The 18,032-nt window shown below is 38.1% G+C and overlaps 1 protein-coding gene across 11 annotated transcripts in view; it reads right to left on the bottom strand.

Moving 5' to 3' along the window:
• Positions 1-697: 697 nt before the first annotated feature.
• CASK (calcium/calmodulin dependent serine protein kinase) overlaps positions 698-18,032 on the bottom strand; it is a 187,651-nt gene continuing 170,316 nt past the window's right edge. For 7 of the 11 annotated variants that reach the window (XM_063181784.1, XM_063181798.1, XM_063181829.1 and 4 more), the window contains 7 exons: positions 17,703-17,899; positions 16,351-16,466; positions 11,498-11,578; positions 11,324-11,404; positions 9,684-9,886; positions 7,803-7,886; positions 698-2,157 (listed from right to left, as the gene is read on the bottom strand). In XM_063181784.1, coding sequence (XP_063037854.1) covers positions 1,981-2,157; positions 7,803-7,886; positions 9,684-9,886; positions 11,324-11,404; positions 11,498-11,578; positions 16,351-16,466; positions 17,703-17,899 — 939 coding nt within the window. In that variant the 3' untranslated portion in view covers positions 698-1,980. The remainder of the gene's footprint in view (positions 2,158-7,802; positions 7,887-9,683; positions 9,887-11,323; positions 11,405-11,497; positions 11,579-16,350; positions 16,467-17,702; positions 17,900-18,032) is intronic. The other 4 variants (XM_063181790.1, XM_063181802.1, XM_063181812.1 and 1 more) reach the window with 1 other exon arrangement.

The raw sequence follows: 18,032 nt of genomic DNA, 5'->3' as shown, positions 1-18,032 counted from the left end.
AAGTCAGGCTCTGGATGCTGCAGGAAATAAAACACCTTTGCCTGCCCTGGCTGGGTGGGAGGAGGCACAGCCAGACTGAGATTGCAGCTGTGGATTTTACAAGAATTGTAAACATATTTGGCCAACCAACCTGCAGAAGGAGTAGGCAGGAGAAAATTAGCCATAGGATTACTGTTGTGAGAAAGATTCAACCTTGAGAACCCCTTTCTGATTGCACATGCAATGGTCCCAAACAACTGGAACATCCCATGGACCAACTCCAGCTGCAAGTTCCACTGTGAGGAAAAAATCCTGTATCATTTAAACATAAACACTAAAATTCATCTTATACAACAGCACAGCCAACCAAACTTTGAGAATTCATTTTAAGGAACAGTGTGCTTCTGACACCTAAAAAGAGGTGGCAATGCCTGCTGCCTTCAACCATTTTCAGAGAAAATGCAGATCATGTGGGCCAGCGAGGGCACAAAGAAGGAAAATGAAGTGCCAGGCCATCCATGGTTACACCTTCTCAGTTGGCTCTGCCCTAATTCCAGCCGTGTGGAAGGAAGCCTGTGCTGACCCAGGAGGAGCAGAGCCCCTGGGACAGACTGCAGGCTGTGTCCCTACAAAGGCTTCCCTTAACACTTTTACTCACTGCACGAGTCACTGATTTGCTCTTGAAACTCGCTGTGATGAAATGAAGGACCCAAAAGCATTTAATTGTTGAACACATAAAAGGAAGTATATTTAAAATAAAAAAAAATTGGTCAGACTGTAGAGTCAATTACCATTTTTAAAGGAATTTACAGGGCTGTTGTAGATGAGTCTTTTGGAATAGTCAGTTTATCGCAATGTCTAAACTGGTTTCTTCATTGCACAGTATTTTCTTTTAAAATGTGTGCATCTTTAAACAATTACATACATATTAAAAATCAGCATTTCTTTGCTTCAACTTAATTAAAACGTTAATACTCTCAGACAACACAGATCTGAAATGGTGAAACCAGTAATTGCCCCCTCCCACCTTACAACAAATTAAATTGAGACAAAATTACAAACACATTTCACTACATGATTATTATTAATAAAAATCAGTTTTTCTTTTTTTTTTCTTTTTTTTTAGAAAGTTGCCCAAAATGCAAGGGATGTGCATAGGTTTACAACTTAGTCAGAATAATATTTTGCTTTATTCCCTTGGGTACGTGTTCCCATGAACGGAATGTACTTTGCTGTAGATTACAGGTTTTATCAACACAGATACACCAACGGCATGAACGCTTGCGACTGTCCACATGCATTAAGAGTCAAGACCCAATTTCAAATTTCTAAAACTTTTACAGAGTTCTTCAAAGAGACAGTATCACATTATCTGGATGTTACACAAAAAAGTACTTAAAAATACTATCCTAGGAGAGAAAAAAAAAAAAAGCATGAGAAAAAAAAAAGCATGAGAAAAAAAAAAAGGCCTTTAAAATTTATGAATTTGTTTTGTAATCACTAGACTAATTACTTCAAATAAATAAAGGAAAGCAAAGTATTCCAATCCATAAAATCAGACTCTAAAAAGAATGTAGTGTTCCACCCCCAAGTTAAGGTAACAGAATCATATTATTATTACTATTAAAATAGATTATAGAAAGCAGCATCTATTTTGTGCAGTTTTTAGGGGCCCTTGAAATAAAAAGCTATGATTTCCAAAAATATAACATTCCAAAAGACTGAATAGTACATACATTTAAAGATATATTTTATTAAAGTTTAGGAGAAATGATTAAAAAAAAAGATACTGTCTCTTTAAATTAGTGTTTCATCTTTTTTTCCCCCTCCTCCTATCTATTCGGACATGACAATAATTATATTTTAGGTCACACTACATCTAGGTAGTCTCTAGGGGCCAAGACCTGTTGACACAAGGTCAATAACGAAGAGGTTTTCCATGTATGAGGTGGTTCCCAGTAATGACAGATTTTTTCTTTTCTCAATTCTCTCATTCCTGGTCTAGTAGACCCAGGAGACTGGGACCCACTGGGAGGCTGTACACACGAGCTCGATGGCTTCCTCCAGGTGCCTGATGGTTTCATCAATCTCATTGTTGATAATTGTTAGGTCAAAGTAGTGTGCATATGTTCTCTGTAAGATCTCCGACTCCTTCTGCAGGCGCTGAAGGGATTCATCCTGTGCGGCGGCCGGGAGAGAAACAGGAGAAAACAAAAGTTGGATTGTTTTGTGCTGTCCCACAACAGCTCCTCAGCTGAGAAGGAAATGGGCAAAAAGGCCTCAGAGAGTTGAGGTGCTTTAGCTCTCCCACCTACAGCTACGGGAATCACATGGGAGAAAGGGCACAGCTCCCTCTGGAAGCTGACACTCAAACAGCACTCGGTGATTGACGTTCTGGGAGACAAAACAAAACACAGCTCTAGAGTTAAAAAAGCAAGGTAGAGGATGGAAGTTTGGAAAAGCAGCAATGGAGACCACATATGAATAAATCAGACCTGGTGCACAAGTAAGAGCTATTGGGCCTAGGCCCCAGTGAGAATGTGAGAAATGGGAGGAGGGGGAGACGCTGTCAGGAATCAGCTGTTCCCACTTTTGGTAATGTTTTCTGTTCCACACCAATCCTCTGGGTCTGCTTCCTTCAGTGACAATTTACTGATAAGGAAGTTCTCACTCCACATCACTGCTCTGTGGTTTCTGTCTCAGAGCAGGGCATTTCCAGCCCCTCACAGTAGGAGATCCTGGAGATGAACCAGGCAGCTTGGACATCAGACCTTTGTTAGTGAGGTCTGCCTGCCTGAGGCAGCTGCATGCAAAAGGCTTCTTCCCAGGGCTCTGCAGCAATTGTAAGTTTGGATTATCTTCCTGCAAATTTCCTTATGAATTAAAAAAAACCCCAACAAACCCACTTGCTGTTTTCAGGAACCTTGAAATAGCCACAGGAAAGCAATCAAGTCTTTCTTGTCCCACAGGTTTGAGGTGGATTTGGTGCAAAGTGATTCCTGCTGCTCTGCAGCATCCATAGGCTGACTCTACTTGATAAATCAGCTGGGATACACTTTGCTAAACAGACACAGTGCCCACAGCTTTGTCACTAGAAATTATTCTGGAAACTGATTTTTATCCAGCTGTTAAGATGACCTCCACCTTTATTTTTTTCTGTTTCAGTTTCCCAAGTATTTGTAATTACAGTGGCAAGTAGCTGTGGAACAGGAGCTTTCAGGTCCCCTCAAGGAAACAACCTGCTCTGAGACAGTTCTCCTTCCCTGCAGCAATGAAACCAGCCACTTTTGGAGGAGAAGTTCTCTGCCAGAGTTACAGTTCTGCTTCTCTCCTGAAGCTGCAGCCTCAAATGGGGAGGGGGCTGTGTGGTGTGGTTGTCTTCACTTGAAAATTATTACAAATTTCCTTCCAAGTCAGGCAAATACTCCTCACGTGCACTTCTGTACAAGGGATGTTCCCTGGATGGGCCATTATGCACCACCTGCAACTCCTGGAACTTCTGTAGAAAATTCCAGTGTGTCCAAATGTAATTTATGCTATTAATAAAGAGAACAATGTGGATCAACACTAGTATTAAATATTTTTGTGGATTATTTCATATGGCCCAGTGTTTTTAAGTCAAAACCCTAGTTAGGTGAACTTCCAAATTCTCAGAGATTCCAAAAGAGACAGCAATTTGTATCGGCTGAGCATCAAACTTTTCCTGCTTAAATTAACCTATAAAGGAGGGTCAGTAACTTGTCATGCAGACTATTTTCAATGCTTTAAATATATCTAGCTAAGATTAATTTTGTATTTATAGTCTGTCTTGTCCAAATCATAGTGCACCTTGAAAAGAGTTTTGATCTCATGACACAGGGCTAAGAGTGCCTGAGAAGCCCCTGGAAGCCTCAGAACTGTTAAGTCCTTATGCAGATTTTGAATTATTATTCAGATTTCCCATCAATGTGACTTTTACCTACAGATTTGGACTTTTCTCACTACAGCATCTATCCTATTGTGACTGACAATGAAAATCTGAAAATCTCACAGCTCTCTCATCTTAAAACAAAGTGAACTGGTAAAGTTTACCTTGCACACACAGGTTCCATAAAACTAAGTCTTTCAAAAATTCATTAAATTTCAGCATTTTTCTGACTTAGCTTCTCCCAGATCCAACTTTACTGGGACCAAAGTGGTCTTTATTTTGGAATATCTAAATTTTCCAGACTGCTGGAAATGTAATACATTACTTCTTTCATATACTTTAATGGGCAGTAGTAAGTTTGGGATAAGCCATTGCAATAAGTTTCAAATAGGTTCAAACTTTCCTAAGCTCAGCAAAAGGAAAAGAGACAAAGCTCTTGATTTTTGTTTCATTTTGGGACTAAATTTCACCTGTGTTTGCGATAGAGTATCTATTTGCACATGTCAGACTTGGCTGTTTTCTTTGAGTCTGCAAGACTTAAATACCAAAATTCATCTTTGAAGCTAGCTGTAATCAAAGTATTTGCTGTAGTAAGTTCCTCTCATCTTCTCTAAAATGTCTTAATTAAATTTTGCATACTAACATCTCAGCTTATGTTCCAAGAAGGAAATTCTTCAGCAGTTGTGCTCTCAATAGCGTCAAGGCAGAAGATATTTATCAAAATGTTCAGTGAGCTGCAGACAAATGAATGGCCACAAATTCAGAAATTAACATTTGGGAGCACAACATCTGCATTTCCTTCTTCCCTCAGCTCTTGTGCAATAGGAATTTTATGTGGGTCTAGTTGCTGTGTGTCCATTACTGGATCAGACTTTTTCTTCCTAATTCATAATCTCTCATTTTCTTCCTAATTTCATAATCTCTCCTTTTCCACCACAGCTGAAAGGAGTTAAACATGGCTTTATCCATGAAATACCCATGTACATAAAGGCCACCAGTGGCACCTTCACTCTCTGAGGGCTGGGTTTTTTAGCCTGAAAGTATATAGAACAACAGCTGCCACTTGTGGCAATCAAAGCCCAGCCCAAAAAATTACTAATATTCCCTTCTAAGGCTGTGGACAATGTAGAAACACCATCAGGCCTTTGCCAGTTTTGCTTCAACAGAAAGAAATTTGCAATTTAAACAGTTGGTGGGCTCCACATTTTTAAAGAAAAATCCTTTTATTCTTTGGCTGTAGGAAGTGAGGAAGCACAACTAAAAGTCTGAAGAATTTGGCTCCATAAGGTTTACATCAAATAAATGTGATCTCTTTGCTGCTGTCTGGGCAAAGGAGGTAGGAACAGCTGGAGGAAAGAGGAACCACCCCAAGGTTTTCTGATGCACTCTCTCCTCTGTTTTAGCACAACAACCATCAGATTTAAACCTCCTCTGTGATTAGACAGGCACTCTGGGAGATTCCCTATACGATTTACATTGGGCTTGTGCTTTGCAGTTCTGCTCAGGGTGCATTGCTAGATCCTCTGGAAAGGATAATATTTTGTCTCCTGACTCTTGCTGTGTGGGCCTCAATTACTGAGACATTTTGGTGGTCTTTGACAGTATCATCAAGTGTCTCAAGAGAGGCACTGTTAGGATCAGGCCTCTGCACTGGTTTCACCACAGAGTTCAGATATATATCTGTAAGAATATATTTTTTCTCCATAGCCTCTCTTTTGCTAGCAGACAATTTTAGTGCAGATATCAAAAGTCATTATTATATTAAATTTTGACTCCAATGGTAAAAGTAATGTTGCATGGGAACAAGCAGGTCTACATTCTAGAACTACTGCAATAACCAGGACTACCTTGTGAGCCCCTAGCTGGTACTTACAGGCAGTTTTCTGCACCATTTTGGCAGCTATGTACAATTAGTACGAATGCAGGAAAATGAAAAGAAAAGCAAAGATGAATTTTAAGAAAACATGGGGAGGGGAAAAAAGGACGGTTGTTACAGAAATGTTCTCAAAAAGTGCAAGTAAAATAAAACAAGGCAGGGCAAGAGGATCAACAGAAAGGGACACTCATTATGCAAACGAACCTTTCAAAAAGGAAGCATGAATGGGAAATAGGAAACATACACTCCTCATCCTTGTTTGCTGCCCTGCAGGCTGCTACACACAGACACACTTTGCTTATCTGCCCAGAAAACCTTGGAAAACAGGATTTTGTGTGTGGGTAAGGGCTGTTGCTATTACCATTGCCTGCCCCTCCCTTTCCTTTGCTTTAATTGATTGATTAAATTAGCACATTTTGTAAGTGTGGCCTTGGCTCAGCAATTCATGTGCCTGGGTGAAACCCTGCAGGCACAGAGACTTTTGCCACAGGAGCTTAAAACAGGTTTTACAGCACCAACATAATATTTTACTTCTACTAATTCTTTGGCATGAAGTACTTCCCCACCACTACTGTAAAAGGCACATTTCTGTTCTCTTCCCAGTGTATGAGGGAAAATGTTTTCTCCCTCACATGAACTGTCCCAAGTATCTCTGTATTACATCCTAACTGGAAGATTAAAATTTAAGTACCACTGGCAAATGAGTGAGGCCAAGGAAAGACTATCTGGGAACTGAGCAGGTATGAAGGCAAAAAGCCTGAGCATTTGTGAATTTTACAGGGTACCTGATGCAATGCTATTTGCTTACACAAAGGAAAATTTAGTGTAGATGACAAAATTCTAGTATTTTATCCAGATTGTACTGATTCACAGCATCACACCAGCAGCTACATGAAATGTCACTTCACTAACATGGTAAGCTGGGCTGTGCTGAGAGATCTTTGTTTTTACACTCTTGGGTTGTACCATTAGGGTGTGGGTCCCTAAGACACAGTGAAATGATATAATGCTGTGAAAGTGAACAGAGCCATCTTCCCCCTCCTGTCCCTCTTTCACTGCTTGTTCTAGCACTGGTGCTTAAAAATTAACAAAACTCCAATTTAGAGCTGAAGTAGCTCACTAAAGTATCTTAGTGAACAAGCAGAATGCCTCAGCTGTCAGTAAAATTCCAGCTTGAGGCCAAAATTCTTCACTTTCCACTTTTGGTTTCAATTATCATGCAGGTTATTTGCATTTAAATGTGCAAGTCTGGCTCCCTTCTTTCCTGCAGGCCTCTGCAGTGATGTCACAGCTCCATGCTTATAAGATAGTGTAGTTACATTTCTATAGAAACCTGCTCTAGTGACATGACTTCTGACTTTGTGTTTTGATGATCAAGGAGACATCTAGGATATTTGGAACAGATTCATGATCAAATCCAACAGATTAAATACTTTAATATCATGGTTTTAGGAAGGTGTTTGTGAAAATGGAGTTTGTGTTAGTGTCAGCAGAATTGCTTGGTATCCTTGAAATCAGCAGCAAGAGCAGATACCCTATAAAAACTAGGTAGGAAATGGATGATGTGCACCTCCATGAATTCCACAAGCAATTACCCCTGGGGTCAAAGATCCCAGTTCTTAGAGGACAGGTGTCAAAATGAACAAGCCTATTTCTGATATTTATTTGCTGTGCAGGGAAAATGCTAAAGGTAAAGGTGGGATCAGTGCTGGCATTGCAACTCACAATTGAGTAATTTGTGCCAATGATTTGGAAATGGATCTTTGAGCTGGAGCAGGGAATGAAATGTAAGAATATGTACTTATAAGAATATGTACTTTTAGCATACAGCACATGGATCCTTCCTCTTGAAGCCCACATTTTGAATTATAGGTTCATAAACAATAAATGTATGTCAATCAACTTAATAAGGCTGTGATTAAATTATTTTTCTGCCTCTTCATTTACAAACAAGGAAACAATTGAAGAGTCTGATTTGCACATTTGAACCCCATCCTTAATTCTGTCCCTGCCAGGACATCAGATTGCAATGTGCCATACCTCATTAATGCCTGGGGTAATCGTAGGTGCAGCAATAAAAACAACAAAAGGAGCAAACTCTGCAGTTCTCAGGACCTTCAATGCCTAAGGGAAAAAAAAATCAGATACTTTAGAGGAAATCTCCAACAATCAATGTGAAGTAAGTTTAGTCACACAAGCAAAAGACACAAATTCATGATCTACCAATGCTGGATTTGTTTTAACTGGAGTCAAGATCTTAGTAATACAGACACCTAGCTTTTTCTATTATTTTAAATTTTTGGTGGTCAAAACATGTATTTATCCTTAATTGAAGGGAGTTTATGAGAGAGTAAAAGCTTTAGCATTTTCAGAGTGCCTCTCCCCATACAGTCTCAAAAAGTGTGGAATTCTGTTTACATTTAAACTGACTGATGAAATGCCATGTAAAAAAAAATCAGGTATACCATAAATAAGGAAAAGAGCCAACTTGTTTTAGAATATTGATTAGAGTATAAATTTTATTATTATAAAATTATTATTTAAAAAAATGAAATGTGATGTGAGAAATTTGAAGTGTTTAAAAATTGAGCATAGCACTGAATGCAATAAATACAGCTCCAATCTCCTGAGCCAAATCTGTGCAAAAGAGAAGAGCTCTCATTAAAGAGTTCCCTTACTGAACTGAGTGACCCAGAGCTGCCATGTGTGACACTGTCACAGACCTGGACTGAAGTGCAGGACATTGGGTTAAACACCTCAGCTGAACTCAAAGGGATGGACAAGATAAAGTCAGACTGCTAAAGGTCACTCTGGCTTTGCTCTTTTGACTACTGTCTTCTCCAAAGCTTTTTCTTTTTAAGAAACCAACAACAACAAAAAAAAAAAAAAACAAAAAAAACACAACCATAATCCACTCTCTCCTTCAGCTAAAAGGTTTTCATCTCTGCTGCCACCAGGAATCACCTCTGTCAGCCTGTTCCAAACAAGAGACAAACCCCATAACTGAAATGCAAGAAAATCCATAAGAGTGCCCAAGGGAGAACAGGCAAGGGGTGTAAGAGAACCAGGAATAAATCCACAAACAGGCTGGCCTCAATGAGCTGAGATGGATGAATGAGGAAGCTGGATAGCAAAGTGGCTTGCTGGACGTGAGCTGGAGGAAATGTGGCAAAGGCAGCTGTTAGCAAATGTAAATATATTCCAACAAAGATTAAAATCTCTTCTGAGAATTGTACAGCTCTTGAATTATGCATAGTGAAAAAGTTTATCAAGAGAGTTTGCTGTTAACAGCTGCTTCATTTGAACTCATTAAAAATGCTGCTCTCCCTGAATGCTGTTAAATGTGGGATTTTATTTCTAAGAACATCACAACACCATCATACTCTGAACTCTCTTAAATTGTTTAGTCAGGTATCTCATTTCTGTTGTGAAATTCTTAGAAAAATCTGAACTTCCTGAATCCATTTACAAAGAAGAAACAAGTCAGCAAATTTAAGCAGATAACCTGGGTCACAATTTTGTCCTTCCTCCCATTTCCTTCCATCTGCTAGAATAATATGAACATCACAATTGTCTATCTTCATGTTGTTTCATTTAACAAAACATATAAACAGATCCCTGTGAATTGAAAGTAATGACTGCACAGATGTTTCAAAGGAAATGTATCCGAATTTTCCACAGATTTTATACAATGAATAAATAAACTATTAGTGTTTCTTCAGAGCCTTGTTTTCTTCTCTGTGTTCTTCTAACCACATGATTACCAGAATTCCACAGGTTGATATCCTGGTGGTTCAAGGACTTTTGTTTCACATCACTTTATGCAGCACTTACCTAGTGTGCAATCAATAAAAAATTTCAATGAAACAAGGTTGAAGGATTTGTGATGAGTCCTATTTTTATACACTTCTAATTAGTTACCTGAGGTTCTACATCAAGTATTGCAATTAGTCCCTGCTCATGGATCTTTCGTATTGTTTCCAGTTTTGTCCCATACATTGCATCCTCATGGCTGCCATATTCCAAATATTCATTGTTTGATATATCCTGCATCATTTGGTCATGTGATACAAAGTAGTAATTTTTGCCATTTTCTTCATCTTTCTTTGGAGGTCTGGTTGTGTCTGAAAATATAAAATATTTTAGTACAGAAGCAATATTAAGGTTATATGTGGCTTCTTTTTTCTGTTTTTTTATCAATACTTATTCACTGAACTGAACCTGTCAGATCACACACACAAAGCAATGAAGGATGAGGGAGTCAGAATGATAGGCACTGGGAAAAGCAGGAGTTTGAGGGATATGTGTTGGAAAAAGCAGCAGTGGAGTCCCTAGGGTCTACTGAACTTAAGATACTCATATTTCTCCTAAATCCCCTTCTGTCCCAAAAACATTTCTGCTTTTTCCTTTTCTAAAAAAAATTATGAGGTTCTTTTGAGTGCGAAAAGGATAAGTCTAAAAAACTGTTTAAAAACCTGATTACCTGTGGTCAAGAGAAGTAAAGGCTACTTAGGAATAATATACTTTTTGAATATTGCTTCTACAGATTTACGTGGTAAGAGAAGTATGGCCTACTAATCTTTACAATTAACTGCCATTGTGCCTAACCTGGTATTTTTGATCTGGTTTTCAGTATGCAGGTAATTTCTTCATAAAACATTCTTCCAAACACTTCACCTAATTGAAGGCCCATCTCAAAAGCTACCTACTACACCATGGTTTTGTAAAGGGATGCAGAAAATGCATCTTTTTAGTCTTATTAAATCAGTGAAACAATTTCAGTGCAGGAATCACAGAGCAGGAACCCAATGCACACAACCTAAGGCATGCTCACCATGGTATATGTGAGTCTATTTTAAAAGCATCTGCAGATAAAATCACTACTTTCTGTGAAGAAAATTACATGAGTGTCACTTGTGAGCCAGGTATGGCATTTCTGAGTTCAGTCTGAAATAGAGTGAACAGGTAGGGGCTGGATGCTCTTATTTTTGGTGTGCTCAGCTTGAGGAAAAAGGATGCATCTCCAAGAGACCATGAAATGGGATCTGCAGTTCCTGCAGGGTATTCATAGAGATTGTCATGAAGGGAAAACACCTCTGTGATCTTCATAACAACCCACTGGCAAGCAGTGAAATTAACTGTGTTTTCTGGAAACCTGAAACTATTTTAGTGCAATACCAGTCCTTAAGACTTGGCTGCGTGAAGTAATTAAAACACTAAAGTTTCCTTCTAAATTCAGCTCATATTTCTTCTCATGGGAATGATACACAGTTAAAAATGAGAAAACTTTTATCCTTCATTCTAAATGAACACAAATTTGGGGTAGAGAGAAGTATGTCTAACAAGAAGTTTTGTGAATAATAAGGAACATTTCATGCAAAAGTGGTGTAACTTTCTACCCTGCTCTTTGAAAAAGCAAAAGAACCAGATCCAGTCCTACACAGCTCCCACCTTCAAGGCAGGATTTGTCTCAGCTGAGCTGAACACAGGCAGTGGAAGCAGGAGGGTCTTGTCAAGGAGGACACAAACAATTCTGCAGCACACTGAGCCCTGCTACTTACGAGGAATGGGATAAGCAAATCTGTCCGGGTGTTTTGTGATGAGCGTATTTTTTATGTGTCTTCTTCCCACACCGTGGGCACCTGAGCCACAACACAAAAAAATCATTTAGAAATATTCCACCAGAAAGGCTTCAAAGCTATGATGCTATGTTCAGAAAAGTAACTGAAAATTACCTAGTAGGACTAGTGTTTTCCTTTTGAATGCTGGCAGCTTTACTACTTCTTCATATGTGACGAGATCTAATTGATCAAACACTAAAACACAAAAGAAAGCCCCAAAGGATAAGAAAAAAAAGGCATATGAAGGGTGACAACTAATTCTGCTAGAAATTATAGTTCTATCAAGATTTAGATTTATAATACAAAGTACCATGTTATGGAAAATAAAACCATTCATTCCTTATGCAATTTTAACAAGAGTGTTCATTTAAGAAATTGTTAAGAGCAGTAACAAAGCTACCGAGATGCTCAGCAAAGTTTGCATGTCCTTTCATGCAGTGTTCAGCAGACCACAAAAATCAGCTAGAACAGCATGCCATTCACGTTTGCATTCCTGAGAAATAGCAATACTAAAGAAAAATTTGTGGACAGTGACTGACATGAATGCAATATGAGAACATCTATTTACACTGAAGATAGGGATACTTTCATAATAATGTTTCAACAAGATCTATGAGAAATGCACAGTGTTAATACTTTGTGGTATTTATTCTTTCAAACCACACAACTTTCTTGTAATTAGAGTTCTCTTTAAACACACGTGCTAATTAAACTGACATGCTTTTCAAAACTTGTGACAAAATGAAGAATTCTAATGAAAAGTGATGGCATTACAGAAAAGAACTTCCACCATATTTAGGGAAAAATTGTAAAAGTATTATTTCAGATATCATTTCAACTGCAGTTGAAATTGGATGAATTCCAGCATGCCTATCAATCTGTTGTCAATTGCCAGGGAATATAGTGATTGACAAATCAAGTTTTGTTCATTAATAACAGCTTATTCCTCCTGTGCCCAGCAACACATCATCTCTGGTAACTCCTGCTGAATTCTAATGACAGAAGCAGGCAGGAGGCAGTAATTTATATTTGTAAAGATTGCAGCAACCAGCAATTGTGGAGCAGAATAACGAACAAGAGTTTTCAGTTCTGTATTTCTGCACGCTATCCAAAGGAGGCAGGAGAGACTCCATCCAAACTGTGGAATCTCTCTCTGAGTGTTTCCAAGGTTTAAGTGGTGTATCCACCTCAGCTATATCCAATCCATCTTTTAGGATGAATGTGGGTATCTCTCAGTTTTTCAATTTGATGGCAGTCTTTTCACCTGAGAGAGTCCAATGGCTTCAATTTGGTGAGGCTACAAATCAGCCAATTGACACACACAACTCTTTAAAGCCTTGAAAAGATACAGATATGAAAACTTCCTAGTCCATTTGAAGCCTTTTGAATTTCATCCTAAAGAAGAATCTCTTTCAACCTTTCCCCAAATACTACAAGCAAGAATTTGGTCATAACTTTCTTTCATTCCACGATGGAATTATTACTCTTGTCCTTTTTGCAACTTAACATTATTTAAACAAATCAATAATTCATTTCATAATAATGATCTACAACACACTAAACAGCTTTACCATGCTAACCACCTAAGCCTGCAAGTGTCTTTTTCCATTGAAAAATAATAATGAAAAAAGAAATCAATCCTTTATTTTCTTCTTGAACAAAGCCATGTTATGTTAGATACAAACAACAGGAACAAACACCAGAAATGACACATATTAACGCCTTCATCACAAAGTAGTAGCATGGAGAAAATGTGTCTCAGTCTACATGGATTTAACTAATGATTGTGGGGTTCTCAAATGCAAAAGAAAAATGATTCATTTCTTAATATACAAAGATAGGAGGAATACAGGGCACACTTAAAGACTGAACTTCAATGCTTCTGTGTTACTAGCTGATAAAAGAAAAGGAGTTCTTGAAAGGAAACAGTAAGAAGCAAATAAAGAGGCATTGTCACTTGACAGGTTACTTACATGCACAGAGGCCATTGGGAGTAAGACAGCATGAAAAATGTACAGGGGTCATTGAGATATGGCTTGTAATATATTAGTAAAATAAAAAGTATATGCACAAAATAAACTTTACCATGCAATAGTCTAAACACAAGGCAAATAAATCACATTAAGAAATGATAAACATATTTTATAAAAGCTTGGCAATTTTCTACATTATGCATAATATGGAGCATAGTTCTGGTATGTTCTCCTCTTTTCTGAATCCCTGCAATAATTTTTCAGCAAAATAAATGAAAAAGGTATCTGGATATCACTGCAGCATATCTCTAGAGCATTTATAAAAATGTCAGTGAATCTAATAATGGAAGAGATACTTCATTTTTTCTGTGGGCTTTGGTTTAAAACTGACTTTGTGCTGATAAAACATATGATCATGAAATTGCCTGATACTCTAATATGAAGCATGGAGGAAAGAACAACAGGATTACATTTTTCTTGCAAATGAAAATGTATTTGCTTCTAATTCTAAAAAGTAACTGAAATAATCTCCTGTTTACTTCATAAACTATGTCTGATTTGCAGAATAATCTCATTTCTACTTCCAGTAATATCCCAACATGCCACACCAGCTCTCAAATCATCACAAATCTGAGTTGACTATGAACTATTTTACTGGGTCATTTCTCAGCACCCCAGAGCAGTCTCACCCCTAAGAGAAAAATAACACACAAGTCCAAATAAATAACACACTGCTGATCAATTTATTTAATTTTATACTTGGATAAAAGAGAAATAAATTCTACTTTCCTGTAAGAGCAACATTTTGACAATGATTATACTTGTTTTGGATCCAGCAGAAGAAAAGATCTGGTTTTTATTCTGAAACAGAAGCACTGAAAGGCTGCAAGGGCCAGTGCTGCCACATTTCTGACCAACAATCCTGGATGTGACAGAGCACTTCAGAGAATGTGAATTCAGTGCCACCTCAGTTAAACCTGAACTCACATGAGCACTAAAGCAATCCATAATATTCATATATTGAATATTCTATATTTGGGGTAATTCCCTGGAATATTACTGGCATTACCTTCAGTACCTCAGGGACACTAAAATCAATAACACTTCTACAAGAAATCTTGATTTCAATCTGTGCTTGCATTAACTTTTTGACTTAGGGGAAAGAGGAAGCTGAATTCTAAAGGGAAATGTTTCTTTTATGGTCATTATCATAATTTTTAACGTTGGTATTTCTAATTCTTGGCAAACACTTGCTCTGATATAAAACAAATAAAGATGTAACACTGCTGGTGAAGGCAGGTGAACTGTGTGAATAAAAGTGCCATTAACCTACTCTGAAATGTCCCCCTAAGTCAAGACTGCAAAGTCCACATTCCTTTCAGGAATTTTACTGCTAGAAAATCTCTGAGCTAGGTCTGCTCCTACAGTGCTGCTTGCTCCTCCTCCTCCCTGGCTGTCCTTCCCTTAGCTCACTCCCTTGCAGCAGGCCCTGCTTACTCACAAGACATTTTCAGTTCTGTATTGAGAGATGCATTAAGAAATGGACCTGCCCTAAAGAAAAAATATCCATGTTTTTCTTGGGTTGTTAGTGATCCAGTTCACAGCATGGCCACAAGAGAAGGGAGCAAGGCTGTGGGAATGTGTGCTGGGAGCAGATGATACCAGTACTGTGGAAAGGCCATGGCTCATAAAATCCAGTTTACTCTCAACAGCTTTTGTTGTAATTATTAAAATGTGGTTGAGTGTTACTGCAGTGATGGGGAAACATTAGAACAAGCAGGGTGTTACAGCAGCAAAAGGAAGGAACCTACTTAAAGCTTTCAATCTCTGCTTGTGAGAGCTTTCAGGGTAACAAATAGCTTTATATTCACCTGTGAACATCCTAAATGCAACAGTGAATTTAAAGAGTATAAACAACAATTACTGTCTTAGAATTTAGGCTTTCTTAGAATTTACTGCCAAATTACTTTAAAGGAAACACATATTCTGTAATAGTGACACATTATGAGCTCTGATCCTGCACACCTTGTGCAGGGAAAGAGAAATACCTGAAAATACGGATTTATATTGTTTAATCAGTGTGCTCAAGAATGCAACTGAAAAAAACCCCCTAGAAATGAATGTAATACAGAACACTTTCATTACACTGCTTGGACAGGTATCTGTTCTGATTCTAATAAAAATCTCTGCAAGTCTCTCAGGAGACCACAACAACATAAGCATCACAAAACGCGCTGCCATAGCAGGAGCAACAAAAAAGTGTTGAAAAGCAGTTTCAGCACATTAAGTATTTTATATTAAAAGAAGAAAAGAAGCAAATTCAGCTCATAAATGACAGGGTCTGTTCTTCTTTACTACTAAAACTAATGAATTTTGCTTGACAAGGATCTCTTACTCTACACTTCTAAAATTTTCTAAAACAATTCATTTTTTCAGCACTCTAAACAGAAGCCCAAACTCAGGATTCAGGCAGAAATCACTGCAAGGAGGATAAACCTCCACAGCTGGTTCTGTTTGGTAGCTGTAAATAACACACTGACTATGCAATGGCTCTTATTCCACTTCCAGCTGTGCCACTTCAACAAAAATGCTCTTTCATGATGTTTTCACATATGTAATCTGTAACTATAAATACATATTAACAAGGATGCTACAGAACAGTCTGTTGTAGAGCACAGTACAGTTATATAGGTTGCAAAAATCATATCCTGTTTGTTTCTAATGCTGCTTTACACATAAATCCCAAATAATCTAAGCCTCCATCAGGATATACTATGATGCACTCTTTTTGTGGCAGCTTGCCCCTCACTGACTAAGCTCCATGCTTAAATAGCAAAGACCAAGCAGAGTAATGTTGGCATAATTAGAATTTTACTTATATTTTCCTAAGTAACTCATTAGGTTTATATAATACTGCCAGCTGAACAATTAATGGCAAGGCTTAAACTGCAAAAAATGTAACCTGTTACAGATACCTGCATTTTCTGTTCATACCTGCATTGTGCTTTGCCAAATATTTGTCTTTGTACTGCTTTTTTTTCTTTCCAAACCAAGTACAGCTGGCCTGCTGCTCCTGTTTGGTCTTCTCCATGGCAATACAAGCAACTCGCCTGACATAAGGAGGAGAAAAAACATTTTCTGTTGTAATCAAGGATTTTTAATGAGCTGCACAGAATGAATTAGAAAGGCAAGATATTTTTATAGAACATGAGTACAGTAAAATTTTTAATAATATTTTTAATGACCCTAAAGAATATATACACAGGGTTATTATGATGCAAGAATATTTTCTTAGAGGTAGATGATGGAAGCTGACAGATGAAGTGAGCATGGGAGGAAGGGCAGCTGCTGGAATGAATCCAGACCACTCTGCAGCAGATCAGAAGAGAAGAGCACAAGGTCTGGAATGACCACCATGGTCCAAATTCCTGCAGAGCCAGTGGTGCTGTGCTGGGGGACTGTCTGGAGCTGATCTCTAGGGTGGAGCTCTGCAAGGGACCCTGCTGCACTGTGGACTGCGCCTCCCTTACACAGGGTGGGCACAGAGCTCAGGACAGGGAACCAAAGGTCTCGTCTGCCTCTTGTCTGTCCCTCTCCTGCCATAATCTCCTTTATCCAGCAGTGCACATCTCCAGCTCTTTTACACAGAAAATCCTGTATGAAGTATTTTGTGCTAAATTATCTGAACTTTACTGAGTTATGGCCACACCTTCCAAGGCCCAGGACTTGCTTGGCACAATTTGTGCTGATACATTTAAAATTTTTTATCAACAGCTCCTGCAAGAGGTTGCTTAAAGGCTCTGCATTGTACAGTGCCACTGCTGTTCATTGAACCTGCCACTGGCACCGTGATTTTGTTCTGCTTTTCGACATTCATATGAAAAATGAAAAGGAAAGAAAACCCTAAAACTCCCTCAATGACCTTTTTGCTTGACAACTTGCTAAAATCCTATTCCTGCAGCACTTGCATGTAAACAGTACTAATGAAACCCCTGATTAGAAGCTGAAAGAAATTAATTTGACCCTCTTATATAACCAATTTGCATGTAGCCATCTTCAATCCTAATTTCCCACAGTATACTAGAAAACACAATGTTTATTAACACAGGAAGGTATTTTTTAAAATGTAATCACACATATGAAATTGCAAGTAACCCTTACTGCTAGGCATACATGAGAAAAAAATTAATAGCACACAAATTGAGTCAATATATTGACTTAGAGAAAAAAAAAGGAAGAAAAAGAGAAGAAAATAATTCAAAGGCTGGCTATACAACAATGAAAAGTATGAAAGACAGAAATAAAATCAAAACAAAATTAATTTTTATAGAAAACTTAAGTCATACCATTCCTGAAGTTCAGGAGAAGGAATAAGACCTGCAGTACCATTTTTGGAGTTCTCAAGTTTACCCTGCCACCAGTTATGATCATCTTTGCTAATGATTTGGATAATATCACCAACTCGGAATCTGATGCCAGCTTCTTTGCAAGGAATGAGGTCATCCTTTGCTGGATCATATTCAAATTGTGCTCTTACATAGATCTAGAAAAAAAAGAGTTTATAAGAGACACTGCAGTATCATCACTGCCATGGTGTTCAGAGTAACAGGTGAAAATCTGATCTGTGAATGCAGCTACACACATTGGTTGCAACAAGCAAAGAAAGAAATAAAAAA

Source organism: Melospiza melodia, chromosome 2 (assembly GCF_035770615.1).
Source record: "Melospiza melodia melodia isolate bMelMel2 chromosome 2, bMelMel2.pri, whole genome shotgun sequence".
Taxonomy (NCBI): domain Eukaryota; kingdom Metazoa; phylum Chordata; class Aves; order Passeriformes; family Passerellidae; genus Melospiza; species Melospiza melodia.
The sequence above is the reverse complement of the archived record's forward strand: the minus strand, read 5'-3'. Positions and strand labels throughout refer to the sequence as shown.